Source organism: Dromaius novaehollandiae, chromosome 4, assembly GCF_036370855.1.
Source record: "Dromaius novaehollandiae isolate bDroNov1 chromosome 4, bDroNov1.hap1, whole genome shotgun sequence".
NCBI lineage: Eukaryota > Metazoa > Chordata > Aves > Casuariiformes > Dromaiidae > Dromaius > Dromaius novaehollandiae.
Window position 1 is genome coordinate 28,417,684 of NC_088101.1, and position 20,608 is coordinate 28,438,291.

The window sequence follows — 20,608 nt, forward strand, 5'->3', positions numbered from 1 at the left end:
AACATGCAATGCCCTGCACTATAAATGTGAAAAATGAGAACGATGAATAATTGGTGAAGTAAATTGCTACACGTGCAGCTAATTAACTGATACTGATTGCAGGGATGATTATTAGGGAAGACTAATTAACTAAAGTAACTACACAAAACCTCAGAATAATTTACCTTAACATTTGGAGAACAGAAGAAGGCAAACTTTGAATGCTAGGGATCTGTGGCCTCCTTAGGCTCGTTTAGCGACTTTACAGGTCTCATCAGACTGGAAGCCTTTTTTTTGCCTCTATAACATATATGTAAAAATTTCAAAGGTGTTTATGGTGCTACACTGAGAGAGAATTGAGGGGGGAGTAGAGGGGGAGTTGCCTTCCCCCCCCCCCCCCCCCCGAAAGCATCTGAGGGAAGGAATTCTGCCAAAAACTAGACTGGGAGACAACTGATTGCCATATGCTTGGTACTGTGACCCTTCTCCTGCCTTCATATTTTTTCCAGTAAATGTTTTCTATTCCTCTTCTCTCATTTTTTAATAATATTTCCAAAGCAGAACATAAACCAAATGCTCTTTGAGTTCAAGCCAAGCTTTTGGGCTCCACAGTGTTTGAGTTAGAAATGAAACCAAATATATTTGCTATCCATAATCTGGTAGCTAGTTCCCAACAGCTCCCTTTTCAGACAGATATGGTCAGTGTATATAGAATCCCATATTCCTCCCACGTTTGAAATTAAAGTCACATAAGAATAATATATGGTTCGGGCTCCACATTTTGTTTTACCTTTCAAGCCAGAAGTGATGTGGGGAATAAAAGAATAAACCATTTTGCCAAATTGGCTCCTCCTGAATCCCAGGAGAGATCTCCCATCGCTAAATGCTGCTGAGATACAGCCCTTTCGTAGCCGAAAGCCGATCCTTGTTGGGAGCGCCGTGCTGAGGAGCCGGGCACGCTCGCGTCACGGCCAGGCTCGCGCGGCTGCTGCACCAGCCTTCGCTTGGGACAACGCGCCCACAGGCACGAATGTCCTCACGGAGCAGAGCGCCGTATTGCCGATCGGTCTGTGGATCCCTGTAGTAGCAAGGCTGCTTTTCTACTGGCTTTTCTGAAGGCTGCTTTATTCTTAGAGAGTCTTGAGCCTGAAGCTGTGTTTCAACTAAATAGTGTAAGACCTGATTTCTCCTCTTTCCCGTGTTGAAAAGGGATGGTTTGGTCTTCAGCTCCATATGCAAATCCAATGGCGGTGTGTGTGTGTTTATAGGGGTTATATAACCAAATATGATGAGGGATAGCTGTGACACTGTGTAATAACTTTGTTTTACTGTGCATTACTATCAAATACTTAATGCTTTTGGGTCCCAGCTTCCTAGTGGTAATGCTCAAAGGTGCACCTCAGTCTTGAAAGACATCAAGTTCACATTTTAGTAACTAATTTGGTATGATATTTGTATGGGAAAGATTTACATGCCTAAGTATAGGCGCACACGTTAAAAATTGCAACAAATAAATGAAATACACTTAAGAACAATTAGAACAGAAAAGTGTGCTTTAGTTGTGGGTATGCCAGAGGTCTAGAATATAGAAGAAGAGAAAACATAAAAAAGACTTTTTAAAGAAAATGAAGGTATGAATGACTCAGACTGAAAGCAGTCATTAAGGCAAGCTTTACCTTTGTATGGCTTTTATGTTTAAACCTTCTCAGTAATATCAGCTGTTTACAAACACAATATGTGAAAAGAATCGCCTTTGCCTTGGACATTTTTTCTACAGCCGAAATATCTCCCAGGTGTCCAAAAATGCATAAAATAACCCCCCTTCAGGATTTCAAATCTGTCATTTCCTACAGCACAGTGGGATTTTATCGAAAACTGGTAAAATCATTAAGTTGTCAGTCCTGAGATATTGCAGAGTGACAGGATAGAAACTCTCATAACGTGGCAAGGTAACCGTAGAGTAATGCCTAAGTAACAAGCAGGAACATTTGACTAACATTAGAAAATAAATTGTATGAACTCTGGTCCAAGCAAAATATATTCTCAAATATCTAGACCTTCAGCTGGGGTTGTAGCTTGGCTTTCAGAATGCATAACAATGTAAGTTAGGGAGATTACATTGACTGAGCTAAGAACAAAAAATCATTTCGTTTTTGTTGTTGGTATTCTGAAGGAAAATATGTTTGCATATGATGGCATACAGACCAGTCAGCTTATTATTCTTGCTATGAATTGTTTCATTTATACAGGGCATATAATGTGCTTTGGAACTGCAGACTGACGTTTCTCAGAAGTAGCCTGCTCATTATGTGTGGAAAGAAATTCAAGATAAACTTTCATTAAAAAAAGTAAACCAAACAAATTTAGGCATAGTGTAGGACATGGTTTAGGGCTGAGACCTATGAATTCATTTGATCAATACAACACGTCAGCCCATGGTAGGTATTTAGAAATAGAATCTGTGGGGATTCCAACAAGACATTGTTAGCAGTGAGACAACTTAGTTGCAGGCAAGAAAAAAAAGTTATTACACAGTAATGACCTACTGATAGCTGTTGCTGTTTGCTCAGCTCGTGCAGAGTTACTTAAATCAAAATGTAAACCAAAGCATTTTTGAGAAGTAATGTTTGATTTCAATTTGCCATAAAACTCTACCACACATCTAGTTGTAACATGAGAAGCTGATATGTACAACTCGTGGATTATGTTTATTTTTTTGAAAATTTGACTTAAGGAATAACTACGCTTCAGCTTTGTTTTGCAGCACATCTACTATTAATAAATTACTGTGGGCAAAATTCTTTGCAAAATCAAAAATAAAAAACAATTAAAATCAGCAGGAATTACTTACTGAAAGCTGTAGTGAGACATTTAGTGCAGAGATTACAAATACATATGCCATGTTTCACTTTAGTGTAAATTACTGAGATTAGTAATGAGGCAACTCCATTGTCATAGGATTGATGGCTTCGAGATAATAATAGATTAAAGAGAAGGACTGCTCTGAGTACTCATAATGCCCATTACTTCTCTGAACATTAGTTTGGTCCAAGTGTAGATATCCTCGTTTTTCACCGTTACCAAGGTAGCGTAAATCTGTCCCTTGAGACATGTCGGCCTCAGGGATTATCTTAGTGCAGCACACAGGACAGGTACAAAGGGAGTAGGAAGAGCATAATAGCTCATAAGGTAGAAATTTCAGAGTTACAGAAGAAATTCACCAGAAGACATATTTGAGATAATATCTGTGACTTAGCAGGACATGAAGGAGAACTTCCTCGTTGTTCTAGTGTCCTCAGTCATCATTCCAGTACGTTTGCTGGGGGCGGTTTCAGGGAAGTGAAGCGGGTGAGATAAGATCTCCATTCAGATATTAAAAACTTGGTTTGGGGGTTTTGAGAGAGGAAGAGAGAGAAGGAGGCAGAAAGAGAGGGAGGGAGAGGGATCTATTTGGGTTATTATGCCATGTTTAGCTAGTAATCTTGGTGTTTGTACTCCCACCTTTTTAGCACACTTTTTATCCAGTTTGAACAATATTTTTACTGTCATGGTCGGATCCATGAAGGAATGCCCACTGTCTTAGGCAGCAGTAGCTGCCTGTTCAGATCAAGAATAGCATGCAGTATGAGCCAAAATAACTGCAATTTCAAGGTGTAAATCAAAGAAACATGCAGAAACCCTACCCAAATCTGAAAACTTTAACTGACTCTTTGTATGAGCTTGCAAATTAACTCTCTCTCTGTTTGTATCCATATCTTGGTATTCACTCTGTTAATGCAGAATTCAGTTGATCGGTGTCTCTGTAGTGTCTTGAGATCATGAATGACATACAAGTGCTCCATTCCAGCCAAGCCTTTGATGCAATATATTTAATCATAAATATTTAATATGATTGGGATCTACAACCTTGTATTCAACGTATTTGTACATGTGGCTTTTGCAGGCAGCATCACTGACAGTGGATTCCTGCTCTGAGGATCAGGAACCAGGCTATTGCACCGTCAGCAATGTGGCTGTTTCTACTGAATGGTAAATAATTCTTCTTCTTCCCCCCTTTCTTTTTTAACTGTAAAATAAAAAGTAAAATCCCCCTCTAAAATCAGAGAAAATTGGAATAATGATTACATGCCCTTAGCCCAATCCCGAACAAAGGATAGATACGTAGGCTTTAGTCCTTCAAGAGGCATTTAAAGGTGAGTGTCATTTTCTCCCATCTTCTTTGCAGAAACAAATTAAATTCTCTATGTGTCCTGCTACTCCCCAATTCAGGCTGCATTTTCATAGTGCATAAGGCAAGGATTTTACTCAGAAATCCCTTATTCCTGGATCTCTCTCTGTCCCCAGCTCAGAGGAAACATAAGAAGTGTAGAACTATGTACGTGCAAATGGGGCTAGAATACGACTTAGCCACAGACCTTAGCTGATACTTACAGCTCTTTTGTCGTCATTGTTATGTTATGTCTGATATTAATTAACTGCTTTTTCTGACTCTTTTATAGGACTCTTGATGTACAACCAAATCGAGTTACTGTCGGTGGCATCAGATCTCTAGAACCGATCCTTCAAAGGAGAGGACAGGTGGAAAGCCATGATTTTGTGGGCTGTATAATGGAGTTTGCAGTCAACGGACGTCCCCTGGAACCCAGCCAGGCTTTGGCAGCTCAAGGAATCTTAGATCAGTATGTCTGCTATATATGGTATCAAATGGACAGCGTTTACAATAAAGGAAACTGGCAGGAAAGTTAGCTGCTGTTCAGTTCAGACACCTTCAGATATTTCTTGTAAAAAATGCAGGTAGAATTTATTCTAAAGCGTGAAGAATTTAAGAAGAAACTGAATTTGGATGAGAGGTTCACTAAAGATTTCAAAGACTTCAAAAAAGTAGCATCATTATATTTCTGTTGCAATTTGTTATTAATGTTGCTTTACAGGCTGAAATAGAGTAGCCCTGTTATTCAGTTTTTTTTATAAATTCCACCTGGATTTGACTGTACTCATATGGTTCACTAAATCTCAACTCCCTCTTATTTCTTTTTAATCCTCAATGTCTGTTCTATCACTTTGCCTCTCAAGTATCACTGAACTTCCCTCATATCCTCCAAGTGGTCTTTCAGAAATGATTGATTAGCTGAGTCTATTGTTTTTTTCCATCTCAGTATTGAAGTCACAGTTGTAGCAGTAATGTCAGTCAGACATCCAGATTTGCTAGCTCACCCTTCCTCTTGCTTCCCCAAGGTTGCATTGTTCTTTATATAAAGTCTCCTGAGGTCTGCAGCATAGAAAGCCCTAAAAGAGTTGTTTCTTTTCTTACATAACAAATAGGAATTTCCCCATCTCTGAATTCTTTTCTCTTTCAAAAGACTGCTACAACTTGACACTGAAAATTGGGATCCATTTAGAAACATGAATTGTTGGGGGGGAGGGCCCTTCAATTTTTGCATCTCTGTGGGGAAGAAAGGGACTGTCATTCAAATGCATGACACTTTCCAGCACATTTGCTCTGTTTATTTGTATGCACATTCTTCAGGATCTGATTTTCTGGTTTGTTTCAGATGTCCAAGATTAGAAGGCATTTGTACAGCTAGCCCTTGCCAACATGGTGGCACTTGTGTTGATCACTGGTCATGGCAGCAGTGTCATTGCAAAGATGGACTGACAGGAAAGCACTGTGAAAAATGTACGGAGAGGGTTTTGCTATCTTTCTGTTCAATGTACAGTTAACTGTGTGGTTTCACCAAATGCAGTTAGAGTTTCTTTTCAGGTGCACAGGATAATGAATTTTATAAAATAATGAAAGCATGCAGCATGCTTGTCTCTTAAATAATTAGGAAGGAAAAGTCCATGATGGACTGTTGTCCTTACTTGAGTTAAAAGTAACAGCATGTACATATTACACTTCATATAACTTCCATGCATTTAGAATTTAGCTAGGAGGGTAGGGAAAGGCTCTTGGGATAAAGAAATCTTTAGGGAAAACTTTCCCTCGTGTAAACATTGTGTGCATGTGCTTATGGCTTCTCTGAATTATAGGCTTTTTTATCAAATGGCCATCAGATTATATGCATGAAAATCTGGTAAATGTAAATAAATGCAAGCAATTTACACTTTTTAAGGTATCTATAATTATTCTGAGATTATTAACTTGAGTACAGATATCCCTGTAAAGCAATATGAGATTGCCTAGGAGAGCAAGGTGATTTATTTACATGTAATGTAATGACTGTTCTTTAAAAGCCATTTAGTTATGTTCATGTAATAGGCTTTGTTTTCTTACATATTCCATTATTGTTTTGCTGATTTATATGCTTTTATTGTACTTGTTTACAAAAGAATTTTGCCATTATTTTAACAGCATTTGGTAGTCAATGCTTTGCCATTTTTTTATTCTTTTTGTGTCAGACCAAAGGTCTGCTGGTGTAACAAATAGTCGTTATCTCTGCCCTGAAGAGCTTACAGTTCAATATATCATGAAGCCGTGCTTGCAGTAATGGAAATAGTAACATCTCTGGGAAGGAATTATAGTTCTGAGAGCCAAATTTTTTCCCCTACTCCCTCACTTGTTCCCTAGCAAGTTTTAATTTACTATTGACTGATACCAGCAGTAAATTATTAGCACACTCCCACTCTCAGACACATATTCTGGTTCAAGCCAAAGAGTAAAGGGGCTGAAGTTGTCATTCAGTCCTGCTCTCCCCACTGACCTGCTCTGAACTTGATCTCTTCTCTGAAGAAAATAGTTATTACTAGGCAGATAATCACTGTAGCTATAATGCAGTGCGTACTCAGTACTTTCCCCGTCTTTGTCCCAGATATTACTGCCGACACTGCCTTATCGCTAGAAGGCAAAGGACGACTTGACTACCACATGAGCCCAAATAAGAAGCGAGAATACATGATGAGACATGGTACTAGAGGTGCCAGCCTGGGACCCCTGAACGTTGACAGCTTGGAAGTGAAATTCAGGACAAGAAGTGAGAATGGGATTTTAATTCACATCCAGGAAAGCAGCAACTTCACTACTGTGAAGGTAAGATTACAGCTAATGCTAAGTTTGGTTTGACTGGACAGCCACATGCGTAGTGATGAAAATCACATTTTTCCATTACCCTTGCTGTTTCCTTTATAAAATATTAGGCCTTTAATTAAGGCTAGGCACTGCTCCAGTATCATTCATCTTCTCAACAATTCCCTTGCTATTTGCCAAGGTATCAGAAGATCTTGATGGTTTTGTATCTAATCAGTTTTGTCTAGGCTCCAAATAGTGACTGTTTTAAGGCAGCAGGAACACTCTTCATTGCCATACTTCTTATCGTCATTAAGTTACACTCTGCAGAGCAAATCATGTCATTATTGGCCTTTTATCTTTTGATTTTTTCATGCCTCGAACCCAGACCTTCCTCAAGCTAGCAAACAAGTGCCAAAATGTGTTCATAAATTCCTACTAACATGGCTCATTCTTATCAAATTAGGAAGTAAGAAATAACTTGAATTCATGAAGTTACCCATAGACTGAAGCCAATATTAAATAATGTTGAGATGTGTAGCTAAATTAATGCTTCAGATGCCCCACAATTGTTTTTCCCAAGAGTTTCTTGCTGCAGAAGTTACCTTTCTCAAGAGAAAGCGATGGTTCAGTTCCTGGCTATGACTCAGCCCACTTGCTCATAACTCTAAATGAGTACAGCAGTGATATTGGCAAGCCCCTTTATTGGGTAGGTGTAAGCTCCAAGTTTCCTTGACTGCTGTAAGGCTTTCCAGGTTTTTTTCCTCAACTGTTAAAGAAACTCATGCAGAAATTCACACGTTCTAAGCTTCAGCCCCATTGATACTGTCCACCTGCCTGATTCCTGTCCTGATCAGAGGTACAGAGCTTTCCTCACACACTGACTGCTTTTAAGAAACCACCCTACATTACTTTGCTGGCATAAGCTTTTACCACATCATTTGATAGGAAGGTTCTGTCTCCTAGTTATATTATCTGATAAGATCTCATTATTTTGAGTTGTGGAGAAAAAATTAAATACTACCATTTTCTCCCTAGTAAAATTTGCTCCACAAGTGTTATTTAAAAAAAAAAAAAAAGTAGCTTTTCATGGCTGAAATCACTAGCGGTATATTTATGCAAATACCCTTTTATTGTGAATATTGGTGAAGTTATAAAAGCAGGCCAAGAGCGTCAAGTCTTGGACCCAGCTGCGTAAGGACAAATTGCTGAGGTTAGCCTAGTAACATATGCGGCAGTTTAAGGAAGAAGAGGTAACTTCACTGTACTGATTATTGCCCAAAAGTTCCCAGTTGATACTAGTTGATGGAACTGAAGGTCTGTGTGACTACAGCAGTTGTCCTGTTTTATTCCTGGTTGTCCAGTCTCTTACAGGAATTTGCAAAACAGTTTCATACATGTGCAGCATCACCAGTACCCATTTCTCTGAAAATGTCAGATTTAGACCCTGAGCTTCAGCCTTTCGACCTCCAGTTTCCCTGTGGCAGCATGAGGCGGAGGCGTTTCGGCTCTCAGGCTGCAGGAAGTGGGAGCTGGGGATAGGGAGCCCTCGAGTCGCGTCCCATTGCAAGGCTGGGACTTGGACCTTGGACCCTGCGTGGGAGCGGAGCCGGGAGGCTTCCAGCTCCACCAGTCCAGCCTGGAGGAGGTGTCGCAACGAAACCTTTCCATCTCAGCACAGAGCCCATAGACCTCAGTGAAACTAGCTCGCTCTTACGGCTTCATGACATCTCAGACCACTCGCAGTTCGGAAGATCAGTTTTAGGGACTTCTGTTTACAACATTTTTGTTCTGCTTCAGAACAGACAATTTTGTGACTTGATTTGGGGGTCTTTTAATACACTTGTTATTAAAAATGTATGTGTTCCGTGAAAGCCTATGTATGTTTTTAATATTAAACGGTGCTAGAGAAAAGCTATGAGCACTGTGACTACCTACCTGACTCCAGTTTTTTTCCTCTTGTAGTTAATTGATTTTGGTATAACTGGAATTGGGATAAAATTAGAGAAGCAGTAATAAATTAGACATATTGAGCCTGCAAGCAGATGAATCATTAAATAGTAAATGTAACTCCCTCCCCGCAACCAAGATCCCCAAGTCCAGAGAAGAAAGGTTTTCTTTATAATATAAGGAGTTCCTTAATCCAGCACAGAGACAAAAAATGGCAGATTAATTTAAAGAATGAACAAATTCAGATGGTAAATGCCAAAAAAAGTGGGAGATTCCTTATAAATAAAGTCGCAGCTGATTTTCTCAAAAATACTGTCTTGCAACTAATTCTGGCAGAAATAATAGGATAAATACAACAGTTTAAAGGTAAATTTGTTTGCTTTGTCTTAACTGAGAATCTCATGTGAAATCAGGTTCCATTATCATAATTTTAGCTATAAGATCTATGAATCTTATGGCTAGAGAATGTGGAGTACTCGTTACCCGAATATGCTAACATAGACACATAGCAAGTTGCAGGAATGCGCTGGAGCACAATTCATTTGAAGGGTAGCTTAACCAATGTGCTATAAATATGTAAAGGCTATTGCATATATTTCAGGGGAACAAGAAGCAATTTGTTCAGTAAAGCAAACTCAGATTATTAGTAAGGTTGAATCATCCTTGTATTTGGGAATGTGCTTGGTTTTGCTTTGGTAGTTCATTCTTTTCATTAAATCCTACCTGTCAGTTTCTCTGTCATTTAAATAAAACCTGGAAATGGGTTTTATGCAGTATTATCAGCATCAGCTATTTGTTTCAAATTTAGAAATGACTTGCTCTTCAAGGAACTAAGAATAACATTCCTTATTTTTTCCTGGTTGAAGAAGTCATGAAACAGTCTTCCCTCTGGAAATTTTTATTTTCTAAATGCCATTAGTATATCTTTTATGAGTCTGTTAGCATTAGCCATGTACAATTTTAGAGAAACAGAACTAGTCCTTAGGAGTCATAAATCACTATGGAATGGATCAGTTATTGTCAGATAAATAACCATACGATTCTTCTATAATGTGGAAGTAGAATTTACAATTACATTTTTAATATTTCTATAGGCCTAGAGTATGCTGTCTGATATGGTATATTTATTTTTTTGCTTACATAAAAGGCCAAAATGGAAGGTGTTATTTTCATGAAGCACATAAGGCAAAATGACACTAACAATTAAAACATTAAAAAATATATATCCTGCCCAGTTACTCTTTTTACAAACGTTTTTGATTCTGTAAATGGTATTTGCTTTGTTATAACAGAGTCTGTGCAGCTGCATTCCCAAATATGGGATTCTCTCTGTGCTGTGTGATACTTCAGACGTGTGCCACCTGTGTTGGCCAACACCAAAAGCATCCTATCTTTTAGAGGGAGCTTCATCAAAGACTTCCCAAATAATACATTTCAAATACTCTGAATTGTGACATTTAAAAATGAAGTGTATGTGTATCTTAACCATTGTGTTTCTTGTGCCAAACGGAGTACATACTAGATATATTCAGTGCAGGCTGCTGCCAAGACATGAGCACAGTCATATTAGAGCTGGTCTGTATGACCAGAGTCCTTAGCTTCCAGCACTAAAGAAGTAAATCTAGAGCATTTAACAGCTTCTGGCAACTAGAGGAGCATTCTTGTAGCCATTGTGTCACCTCGTAGTTTTTCCCAAGTGAAGATTTTTCTTCTTGGAACAAAACATGTGAGACTTGAAGAGCTTTCAACAAGCCTGTGGCTTTAACCTTTCCTAGCATGTTAACGTACACACTCTGCATGCTTGCGTGAGGTTTGCAGGCCTGATCAAGGCTCAGCTAAAGACAGAGAAGTGAAAATAGTGATCTTTTAATATGTATGATCAAGCATGCAGAGTACTAAAGATGAGTATGGAAGGAAATATACAGTAAGTTGAAGAACCGCCCTATGAACTCTACTATTCTGTTACTTTTGACACCCTGCATACAGCTCACAAGTTTGTACAACCATTGGGAGGTCAGCTAACACAGCAGGCTCTCATGCAACATTTCAGAAGCTTGCTTTTTTTTTTTTTTAATGTTGTTTCACTAGTATATTTTTCACTCCTTAATCTTAAATGTAGAATTTGCACTAATGGGTTCATTTAATACTGAGCCAATAAGAGGCTTAAAATCCTGCATCTAGTGAATCAGTAGAATTCTGTGGCTTCATTCAAAGAGGAAAAGCCAAAAATTTTGTTATAGAATTTAATAGTACCTTCTTTTCTAACAGTTCAGAGGTTATCTTTTATTGGTTAAAATGTTCTGTCATGTACAGTGCCCTATTTCTGGCTTCTCAATGGGTTTTTCTCTTACGGGATATGACTGGATGGCAAATTCGAAGTTTCTACAGACAAGATGTATTTAGTTGAGGCCAAATTTTTAGTGCAAAATAACTGATGCAATTTTAGTACAAAATAATATGGTATTGGGGAAAAAAAACAGCCAGGCTTCCTCTTACAACTGAAGCCATGTGGTACTGTAATTGTGTTGAATAAGCATTATATTGCTCATATGTGTGCATGGGAGAAAGAGAATATGTAGAATATGTCAGTATAATTTTTAAATGATGCATTTTCCTTTTTCCTGATCAGATAAAAGGTGGGAAAGTGCATTACATATCTGATGCTGGAATTGCTGGAAAAGTGGAAAGGAATATTCCTGAAGTCTACACGGCAGATGGTCAGTGGCATTCGGTGTTCCTTGAGAAGAACGGCTCCAGCACGCTTCTGTCTGTCGACAGGGCTCATAGCCGGGACATCCTCCATGTCACACAGGACTTCGGTGGACTGAATGTTCTTACAGTCTCTTTGGGAGGAATCCCACCAAGCCAACCTTTCAGGAGCACAGTTGGAGGTATTTCTTTTTAATACACTGCACATAAGCACATTTGAACAGATAAACTCAGGTATATTATGTGTATAAAGGGTCTCTATTTGCTTAAAGGTAGAAAATACTGTAATTCTTTATCAGTAACTCATTCTTCTATGCTTAGTCAGGAAAATTCCAATTTTGAAATTACTTTAACATGTCTGCGTAAGGACTGTAAACTTTGTGCAAATTCCTGTGTTTAATATATTTTGCAGTCCTGTTACTCTCGAGTGCAGGCATTCCATCTGAAGGGTTTTTTGGAGATGAGGGTGGGTTTGCTTGCTTGTCTGTTATGTGAATCAGTGGTTACATAGTTCTGTTATGCTAATGACAGGAGAAAGGACACATTTTTTACCTGGGTCAGAATGTGGAAAATTGAGCCAAATCTTTTACTCGGGCAAAAATGCTAAATAAGAACTTTGTCTCTGTAGGGGTTTGGTAAGCACTGCAGGATTTAGCCTGTTATTAATATGATTAAAATATTTTCTGAATCTCCACTTCCTCCTGCTAACTGCTATCGAATCAAGAATAGGATTTGTTTCTGAGCAACAGAAACCAAGTACAATAAAGGGCCACCTTCTGACCAGCATCTAACTGTTAAGAAGTAAATCAGTCTCCCTTAAGAGTTAAAGCAATTTTCTTAGACCCTGGCAAAAGAACTAGATAGCATTCACTTGGTATTAAAACCCCACTGATAAGTAAAGATGGAAGTGATTTTAGTCTACAAACTGAGATATTCCCAACAGTGCAGGGGTAATTTTTTTTTAAGTTTTTATATTGAAAAATCTTCCTAGATTTAAGGTTTATCACCAGATAAAGTAACTTTGGTGCAAATTCACAGTTCACATTTTTTGACAGTTTCCAGTGTAAACAATGATATCTGTGCACTGTGAATTAGTATGAAATGTAGCATGAAATCATATGAACCCGATGCTTACCTTTACCCTTTTTACGTGTATGTTTTATGAGCAGCATATGCATGAAGAGTAAAAGAGGTTTTAGCAAAGCTGGAACAAAGAAAATTGAGGACTTCTCACCCACTGCCTGATGCTGCAGTAGACAAATTATGAATGTCTGGCTTACGTTAGGAATGTACAATCCAAAATCTCTTATTTATATGATGTTTTCTTAATATTGGATTACATTGTATATGACATACCAAGGATTTACAAAGGGGGGATATAAAACTCTGCATGAACTCAGATAGTCAAAAATATCTGAAGTACTACAAAAGGCAGACAGAAACATACATGGGTGACAATTTCAGGGATGTGAAACTAGCGTATCCAATAATGTTTTCTAACCCAGGTAGACCTGACAAAATCCCAGTTGCCGTGTATCATATCATTGCTGAAAAGAGACCACCAAGAGTGAGGCAAACTAATCCTCCATTTTGCATGGTCTCCCACCTGAGCCTAAATCCTCAATTTCCTTTTTATTCAGAAATGCAAAAATAGGAGAAAATGAAAATATAAGTAACGCTGAAAGAAAACACAGCTCTTTCAGAGTGGAAGTAATACAGAAATAGCATGCTTGCAAAACTTAGGCTCTTTTATGTCACTTAACACCATATGACTCGCATCTCTCAGCAAAACGTATTTGACCGATACCCATTACTATTTCACTTCTGACATCAGAGGTTGTTCACATTTTAAAAGAACATCCTTTAAAGATGGCAAATCCTTAACACCTCCTCAAACAACCTGAGCATATTTGCTGTTTCCTGACAGAGTTGTAGCATTTATCTCTGCACTAGGCATTTTAACAGAGATTTCCACAATTATTTATGAAGTTAGCATTAATAATGGCTGTTCTTCCATTCCGGCAATATGTTGATGCAGATGAAACTCTCTCCAACGCTAATATTACATGGAGTATTTGCTCCTTTTCATCGTTTCACTCACTTGCAATGCTTCAAAACCTGAGTAGTGGCATTTTCCTTTTCCTTGTCAATTATTTTTATTGTATTATGTCTGATACAATTTGCTCTTGAATAATATCTTCCTGTAAGCATGGCACTTCACATGGCATTCAATCAGAAGTTAAGGAGAAAAGAAAGATGCTTCTTACACCATTTGTGCATATGGTAGTTGAGAGCATAATTTACACATTATGGTGTGTACCATTTAGCGGCAGCTCTGACTAAAGGTCAGCGTGAAGTTGCACTATCCTAAAATCCTTGCAGAAAGGATTAAGTCTCAGGAACACAGAGAATTATTAAGCTGGCAGAAGGCTCCCTTTTCCTGAGACCTCACACACAACTGCACAAAGGCCAGGGATAATCCACCTCCGTGTGCTCTCACGGCACTGAAACTGGGTCGCAGCTGATAGGGGACTGCTGCAACCGAACTATGGGAAGTTTAGAAAAAGGTCCTTTTAGATTCAGAGACATAAAAGGATTGCCGTGAACACCGTGTTTCCTAGCACAAGAAGACATGAGGCTTAGCTGCAGCACAACGGACAACTTCAGTTCCAAAACAGGGAAACTGGGGAGAGCACAAGCAAAGGAAAATGGCTAGCTAGAGGTCTTTTGCTATCATGGTCAAGCCAGTTGTGAAAAAGTTTCTCTAGTGTGGATGATGATAAGTTTTAGAAATATGGGAAAAGTAGGAAAAACAATACTGACATTTATTAAATGCACTTTGGCAAAATCATTGCTTAGTATTTTGTCAAAATAATTTTACTTTGAGGGGAAACTACTTTAAAATCAAGATCTGAGAATATAAACCTTCAGGCTTCCTTTGATGAGTCTAAGTGCAAGAAAGGGAAAGTACAATCACAAAAGTATCCCTTTGTATTGCAAAACTCAGATCTAGTGTAGTCACTGAGCAGCAGAGTTGAGTTCACGTGCAGGTAACCTGTTTTTACCCAAAATGCATTTTTTTTTTTGTATTTTTTAATTGATTTCAACTTTATTCCCAGTTTCTAAGCTTGAGGTAGCTATTTCCTAATCTGACAGTAGTTCTTCCTCCCATACAGCATCTATAATTGTTAAGTCAGATCAACATTTCACATTACATTTAGGTTTCTGATTAAAATTGCTTGATTTTTCAGATTTACTGAAAGCAATTGGAATGCAAAATGTTTTTCAGGGCTTCTAGAAAGCAGGATGTGTTTATTTCAGCCTCTTAAATGCAGTTTTTGGTACATTTTATTTATTTGCCTAAGAATATTTTTGTTGCTTTGAAATGTTACTAATGAAATTAAAAACCATGGCCAGCTTCAGAATTCTTATTTGGCAGACTTAAGAGAACTGAAAGCTTTTTCGAGATGTTTTGATATCATTTATAAGTGTCATGCATGTATCTTCAGAGAAATTACTTAATTGTACTCCTAGCTTTAATGTCCATTTCCATGTGCAGCCCGTGAAAATCATTTATTTTAAAAGGTGCATGTATAAAAGTTATGTCAGAAGCTCTGGGCATGAGCGGTCTTTATTTAACCTTCTTATTCTGCGTAAAAGTAATTTTCAGTTCCTATCTAATTTGAATCAAGAAACTATCAAAAGGTTATGACAAAAATACTCATTAAAACCTAGGAGGAAACATTTAACAAAAACAACAAAACATTCCTAGTACCTGAGCCTAAATCATTAAGTGCAGATTGTTACATTACTGAAATGTCTGCCAATGTGCCATCCTCCCAGCAAAATAAGTGAAGTTACTCAAATATTACACCAGTGTGGTTAATTCCACAGGCACGTATGTATTAATTGCAATGCAAGGTAAAACCTTGGGGAAGCAGCCGTGTGCTCAGTACACCCAAGATTTACTTGTGAAAACACTGAGGCTTTCTTCCTGTGTGTAACTAATAGCTAAAGGCATGATCTATTGACTGTGAATATTCTGTGTCCAGGTCCCAAAGTGACTGTTGCTTTTTCTCCTAGGGTTTGATGGCTGCATTTCCTACGTCAAGTATGGTGGAGAGAGCCTGCCCTTCGCTGGCAAGCACAGCCTCGCGACTATATCCAAAACAGACCCCTCCGTGAAGATTGGCTGCCGAGGCCCCAACGTTTGCGCTAGCAATCCCTGCTGGGGCGACCTGATGTGCATCAATCAGTGGTATGCCTACAAGTGTGTTCCCCCGGGAGCCTGTGCCTCCAGCCCCTGCCAAAACGGTGGCAGCTGCGAGCCCAGCGCGCACACGGGCTTCACCTGCAGTTGCCCTGAGGCGTACACGGGACGGACCTGCGAGATGGTGGTGGCTTGCCTGGGGATCTCGTGTGCCCCAGGCCACGTGTGCAGAGGTGGACTCAGCGGAGGCCACGTGTGCCTCCCGTCCCCACACCCCGCTGAGCTGTCCCTGCCCCTCTGGGCCGTGCCGGCCATCGTGGGCAGCTGCGCGACGGTCCTCGCGCTGCTCGTCCTCAGCCTGATCCTGTGCAATCAGTGCAGAGGAAAGAAGACAAAAGCACCAAAAGAAGAGAAGAAAACAAAGGAGAAGAAGAAAAAAGGGAGCGAAAACGTTGCGTTTGATGATCCCGACAACATCCCGCCCTATGGTGATGATATGACAGTCAGGAAGCAGCCTGAAGGGAACCCAAAACCTGATATAATTGAAAGAGAAAACCCGTATCTTATCTATGACGAAACAGACATCCCGCACGCCCCAGAGACTATCCCCAGCGCCCCGCTGGCTTCGCCGGAGCCCGAGATAGAGCACTATGACATTGACAACGCAAGCAGCATCGCCCCTTCGGACGCGGACATCATCCAGCATTACAAGCAGTTCAGGAGCCACACACCCAAGTTCTCCATCCAGCGGCACAGCCCGCTGGGCTTTGCCCGGCAGTCCCCCATGCCCTTGGGAGCCAGCAGCTTGACATATCAGCCCTCCTACGGTCAGGGGTTAAGGACAACATCACTCAGCCACTCTGCGTGCCCTACTCCCAACCCCCTGTCTCGTCACAGCCCTGCGCCATTCTCCAAATCGTCGACTTTCTACAGACACAGTCCAGCGAGGGAGCTGCACCTTTCGATAAGGGAGGGCAGCCCGCTAGAGATGCACAACGACGTCTGCCAGCCCGGCATTTTCAACTACGCCACTCGGCTGGGGAGGAGAAGCAAGAGCCCGCAGACCATGGCAACTCACAGCTCCCGACCGGGAAGCCGCCTGAAGCAGCCCATCGGGCAGATTCCTCTGGAGAGCGCTCCTCCTGTGGGGCTGTCCATCGAAGAGGTGGAGAGACTGAACACCCCTCGCCCGAGAAACCCCAGCATCTGTAGCGCTGATCACGGCCGGTCATCCTCCGAGGAGGATTGCCGCAGGCCTCTGTCGAGAACGAGGAATCCGGCCGACGGCATTCCCGCGCCGGAGTCGTCCTCCGATAGCGACTCCCACGAGTCTTTCACGTGCTCGGAAATGGAGTACGACAGGGATAAGCCCATAGCGTACACCTCCAGGATGCCCAAGCTGTCCCAGGTCAATGAGTCCGACGCAGATGACGAGGACAACTATGGCGGCAGGCTGAAGCCGAGGCGGTACCCCGGCCGCAGAGGGGAGGGAGGGCCCGTGGGCGCCCAGGCAGCCGCCGCCGGCGCTGCCGAGAGCGCGCTGCCTGGAAAGCTTGGACAGCAAGCGGGAAGCTTCAACTGGGACAACCTGTTGAACTGGGGCCCCGGCTTTGGGCATTATGTGGATGTTTTCAAAGATTTGGCATCACTTCCTGAAAAAACAGCAGCAGCAGCAGCAACTGAAGACAGCAAAGGTGGTACAACCAAGCCTCTTTCCAAAGACGGGGAAGCAGAACAGTACGTGTAGGCTCTATGTCCTGCTGGTGTCCCAGTGCAGGACCGCAGAACGGTCAAACCATTATATGGTTGCAGAAAAGCAACGGTCAGCATTCGAACCCCAGGCCGGTCTGGTTGGAGGAGACTTTAAAAATAATAACCATTATGCTGCTGAAACAGACCTAAAACATTTTTAATTTAATTATGCCTGGATGAATTTATTTCTCCTGCATGCATTGTTTTTGAAAACAAGATACTCAGCATGCAGCTTTTTAAAAGGTTTTCCTATTTACCATTGTTTGATTTTTGATTCTTAAATTAATAATGCTTCATTCTGAAAATGAACTAATTTTTTTTGTTTAATTGTGAAGGATGTGCATATTGTCTCCAGCTACTAACGTGTTTTACAATGCAAGAGTATTGAGGAATCTCATTTTCCTTAAGAAGTGCACAGAAGGAGGAGGGCGAATGAAGGAATTACAATAGTAAAGTGTCTCAGAAAATGTAGTTACCATATCTTGCAGTTGCTCATATGCAAACTAGGAAGAAATCAGCTTGAGTAATTGCTGGCAACAGTGCTGTAAGTCTTACTCCACACAAGAGGTGCTAGAAGCAGCTCAAGCTGGTCAGCACTTTAGGAGCTTTTCTCTTTCAAGCTTGTTTGTTTTTTGGGGGGGGGAGGGAGTGGGCATTGGGTTTTTTTGGTGTTTTGGGTTTTGGGTTTTTTTTGACAAAGTTGTGTGAGAGCTTCTGAATCTCTATGGGATATTTTGAGATGCTTAACCCCGTCCCTCCCGCCCCCCCAGTGCCTCCAGGCGGAGTGGAGTGATTGGCGCTTGTCAGCTCGGGTCAGCCAGGCAGCCTGGCTCACAGCAGCAGCGTGGTCAAGGGGAGCAAGGAGAAAACAGTAGATATCCGCATCTCTTGGCCTCTAACCTTGGCCGTGCTGCTGATGCAGCCCGTGTTTCCCCCCAGATTTCATTTTCCCATCTGTACTATGGAAAGGTAGTAGTAACACCTACCTACCTCACAGGGGTGTTGTGAGGACTAATTAGTTAACTCGTCTAAAGTGCTTAGACATTATAAAGCACTATAATTAGTATTATCATAAATATTATTAAAGCACTGCCTAGCCTTTGTGACCTTGGAGTGGCATTTTCTGCATTATACGATTTTCTATGATGGAAACTTTGAAAAATTATTTATTGTATAGAAAATTACTGCACTCTAGCATTTTGGAGCGGATATGAGGGAAAACTACTCGTAGACTCATTCATGTAGCTTACTATTTGTCCCAAATTCCCTAAAGTTTTAGGTTAAGTAGAACTTCACAAAGTCCTTACGTCTTCATGCAGACCTGATGAACCTATCGTACTGTGTAAAAACCTTTTTTTTTTTTTTTTTTTTTTTTACCTAAGCTGTGTTTTTTATATCAATATTTTCCTATGCTGAATAGTTTTCTTACTTTCAGGGAAGGTAAGAAAAATACTTTTTTTACATTTGTTACTTATGTAACATCCATATTTTTCACATTTTGATAAAATTGTAACATACTGTATGCTTTCTACTTGTAAATGCCAATAATAGAATTAAAATATTTATTTAAAATCTTTAGCGTGTGTTATTGGAAAACTTTTTTCTTTTTCTTTCACTATTTTCACTCCTCAGTCTCCACTTTTACTAGGTTTTCTTTCCTTCAGAAAATGGGCTTTAGGTATCAAGTTGATAGTGTAAACTAAACATTCAGAGTTCAGTCATGGTGAAGTCAGCACTTGCATCACTGTGGAAATTAAATTAATCTCTCTGCAGATTAATTAACTCTGCAGTGCACAAGCCCAGTGCACTTCTTGAAGCCGGTATGGTGGTTCTTTGCAAAGGAATGAATTGCAGCAGGGAAGTGGGAAGCTTTCACCATGCCCCTCTTGCGTTTCATCAGTGACCTTGATGTTTTCAAAGAGAAGCAGCCTCTGCCTTTCTCAGAGAGATGGAAAAGTGGTATTGCTGCAGCACTGTGACATTGTTGGGCCTGAGGTAATGTCCAGAAGTATTAAATCTGCTTTCAAACAGGTTTCTAATAACATCTTAATACCGTGTTTTAGCCTGTAGGGGAATATAGGTAACAACTGCTTTTATATTTGTTAACCAAGACTTTCATCTCCATTCAAATCTGAATATTTCCGATGTGTAGATAGTTTGAAGTGTGGAACACACACTTTCCTTAATAAAGCAGCAATTGAACAAAAATAACTACACATTCTTGTATATTTATCAAAAAGTAAGTCAAACTTAGACAACTTGCTGGAGAATGCAAACAATGAAGAAGTCAAGACTGCAGGCACGAGGTGAGCTCCGAGGTTATAATTTGTATTAGTGGTATTTTATTTAAAGAGCCTGGAAAATGGTATGCAGTTCTATACGAAAAATAACAATTCAAGTTCTCCTATGTGTTACTGGTTTGTTTTAGAGTTTTTTGGTCGCCTTGGCTCTGAACCAGCAATGAGGAATTAACACTCTCTGGCTAAAAATGCTGCTGGCTTCATCTTGCCCCACAACAGTGAAAAGAAAATGGGCCAGAGTAGTACACATTTGTGTATAAGTAGTTTCATCTGAAATAACAAGAGATCCACAAATGATTTCTGAGTTTCAGAAGTTGCCATAATTAAACATCTGTTAAAAAGCTGTATGTTTAGTTTGAATATTATACTTTAATACAAACTGTACCACATCCAAGCTGTGATTTTAATAACACATGAAAACTTTAACAAATGGAATCTTTTGAATGTAACACCAAACATATTGAGAATTGCATTACTCCCGTCAAGTATTCTGATCTTATCAATGTATTTTGTTAAAGGAAAATAACATGCAATGTGGGCTTATACAAAATGTATGGCATACCTTTAATGCCATTATCAATTTATCAATTTGTAGTGCATTATTCTAAATTCTCCTTTGACACTATGACAGACAAAGGTCTGTTCTACTGATTTCATTGATTCCCTGTTTCTGAAAAGCACAGAGATGTTTTGAACACTTATCTG

The 20,608-nt window shown here is 40.0% G+C and overlaps 1 protein-coding gene across 1 annotated transcript in view; it reads left to right on the forward strand.

Moving 5' to 3' along the window:
* Positions 1 to 19,181, forward strand: part of FAT4 (FAT atypical cadherin 4) — a 149,237-nt gene extending 130,056 nt beyond the window's left edge. Inside the window, exons 12-17 of the mRNA XM_026122491.2 lie at positions 3,923 to 4,008; positions 4,479 to 4,658; positions 5,532 to 5,656; positions 6,789 to 7,006; positions 11,562 to 11,823; positions 15,725 to 19,181. Of these exons, the coding sequence (XP_025978276.2) occupies positions 3,923 to 4,008; positions 4,479 to 4,658; positions 5,532 to 5,656; positions 6,789 to 7,006; positions 11,562 to 11,823; positions 15,725 to 17,598 (2,745 nt within the window). The 3' untranslated portion in view covers positions 17,599 to 19,181. The remainder of the gene's footprint in view (positions 1 to 3,922; positions 4,009 to 4,478; positions 4,659 to 5,531; positions 5,657 to 6,788; positions 7,007 to 11,561; positions 11,824 to 15,724) is intronic.
* Positions 19,182 to 20,608: the final 1,427 nt, after the last annotated feature.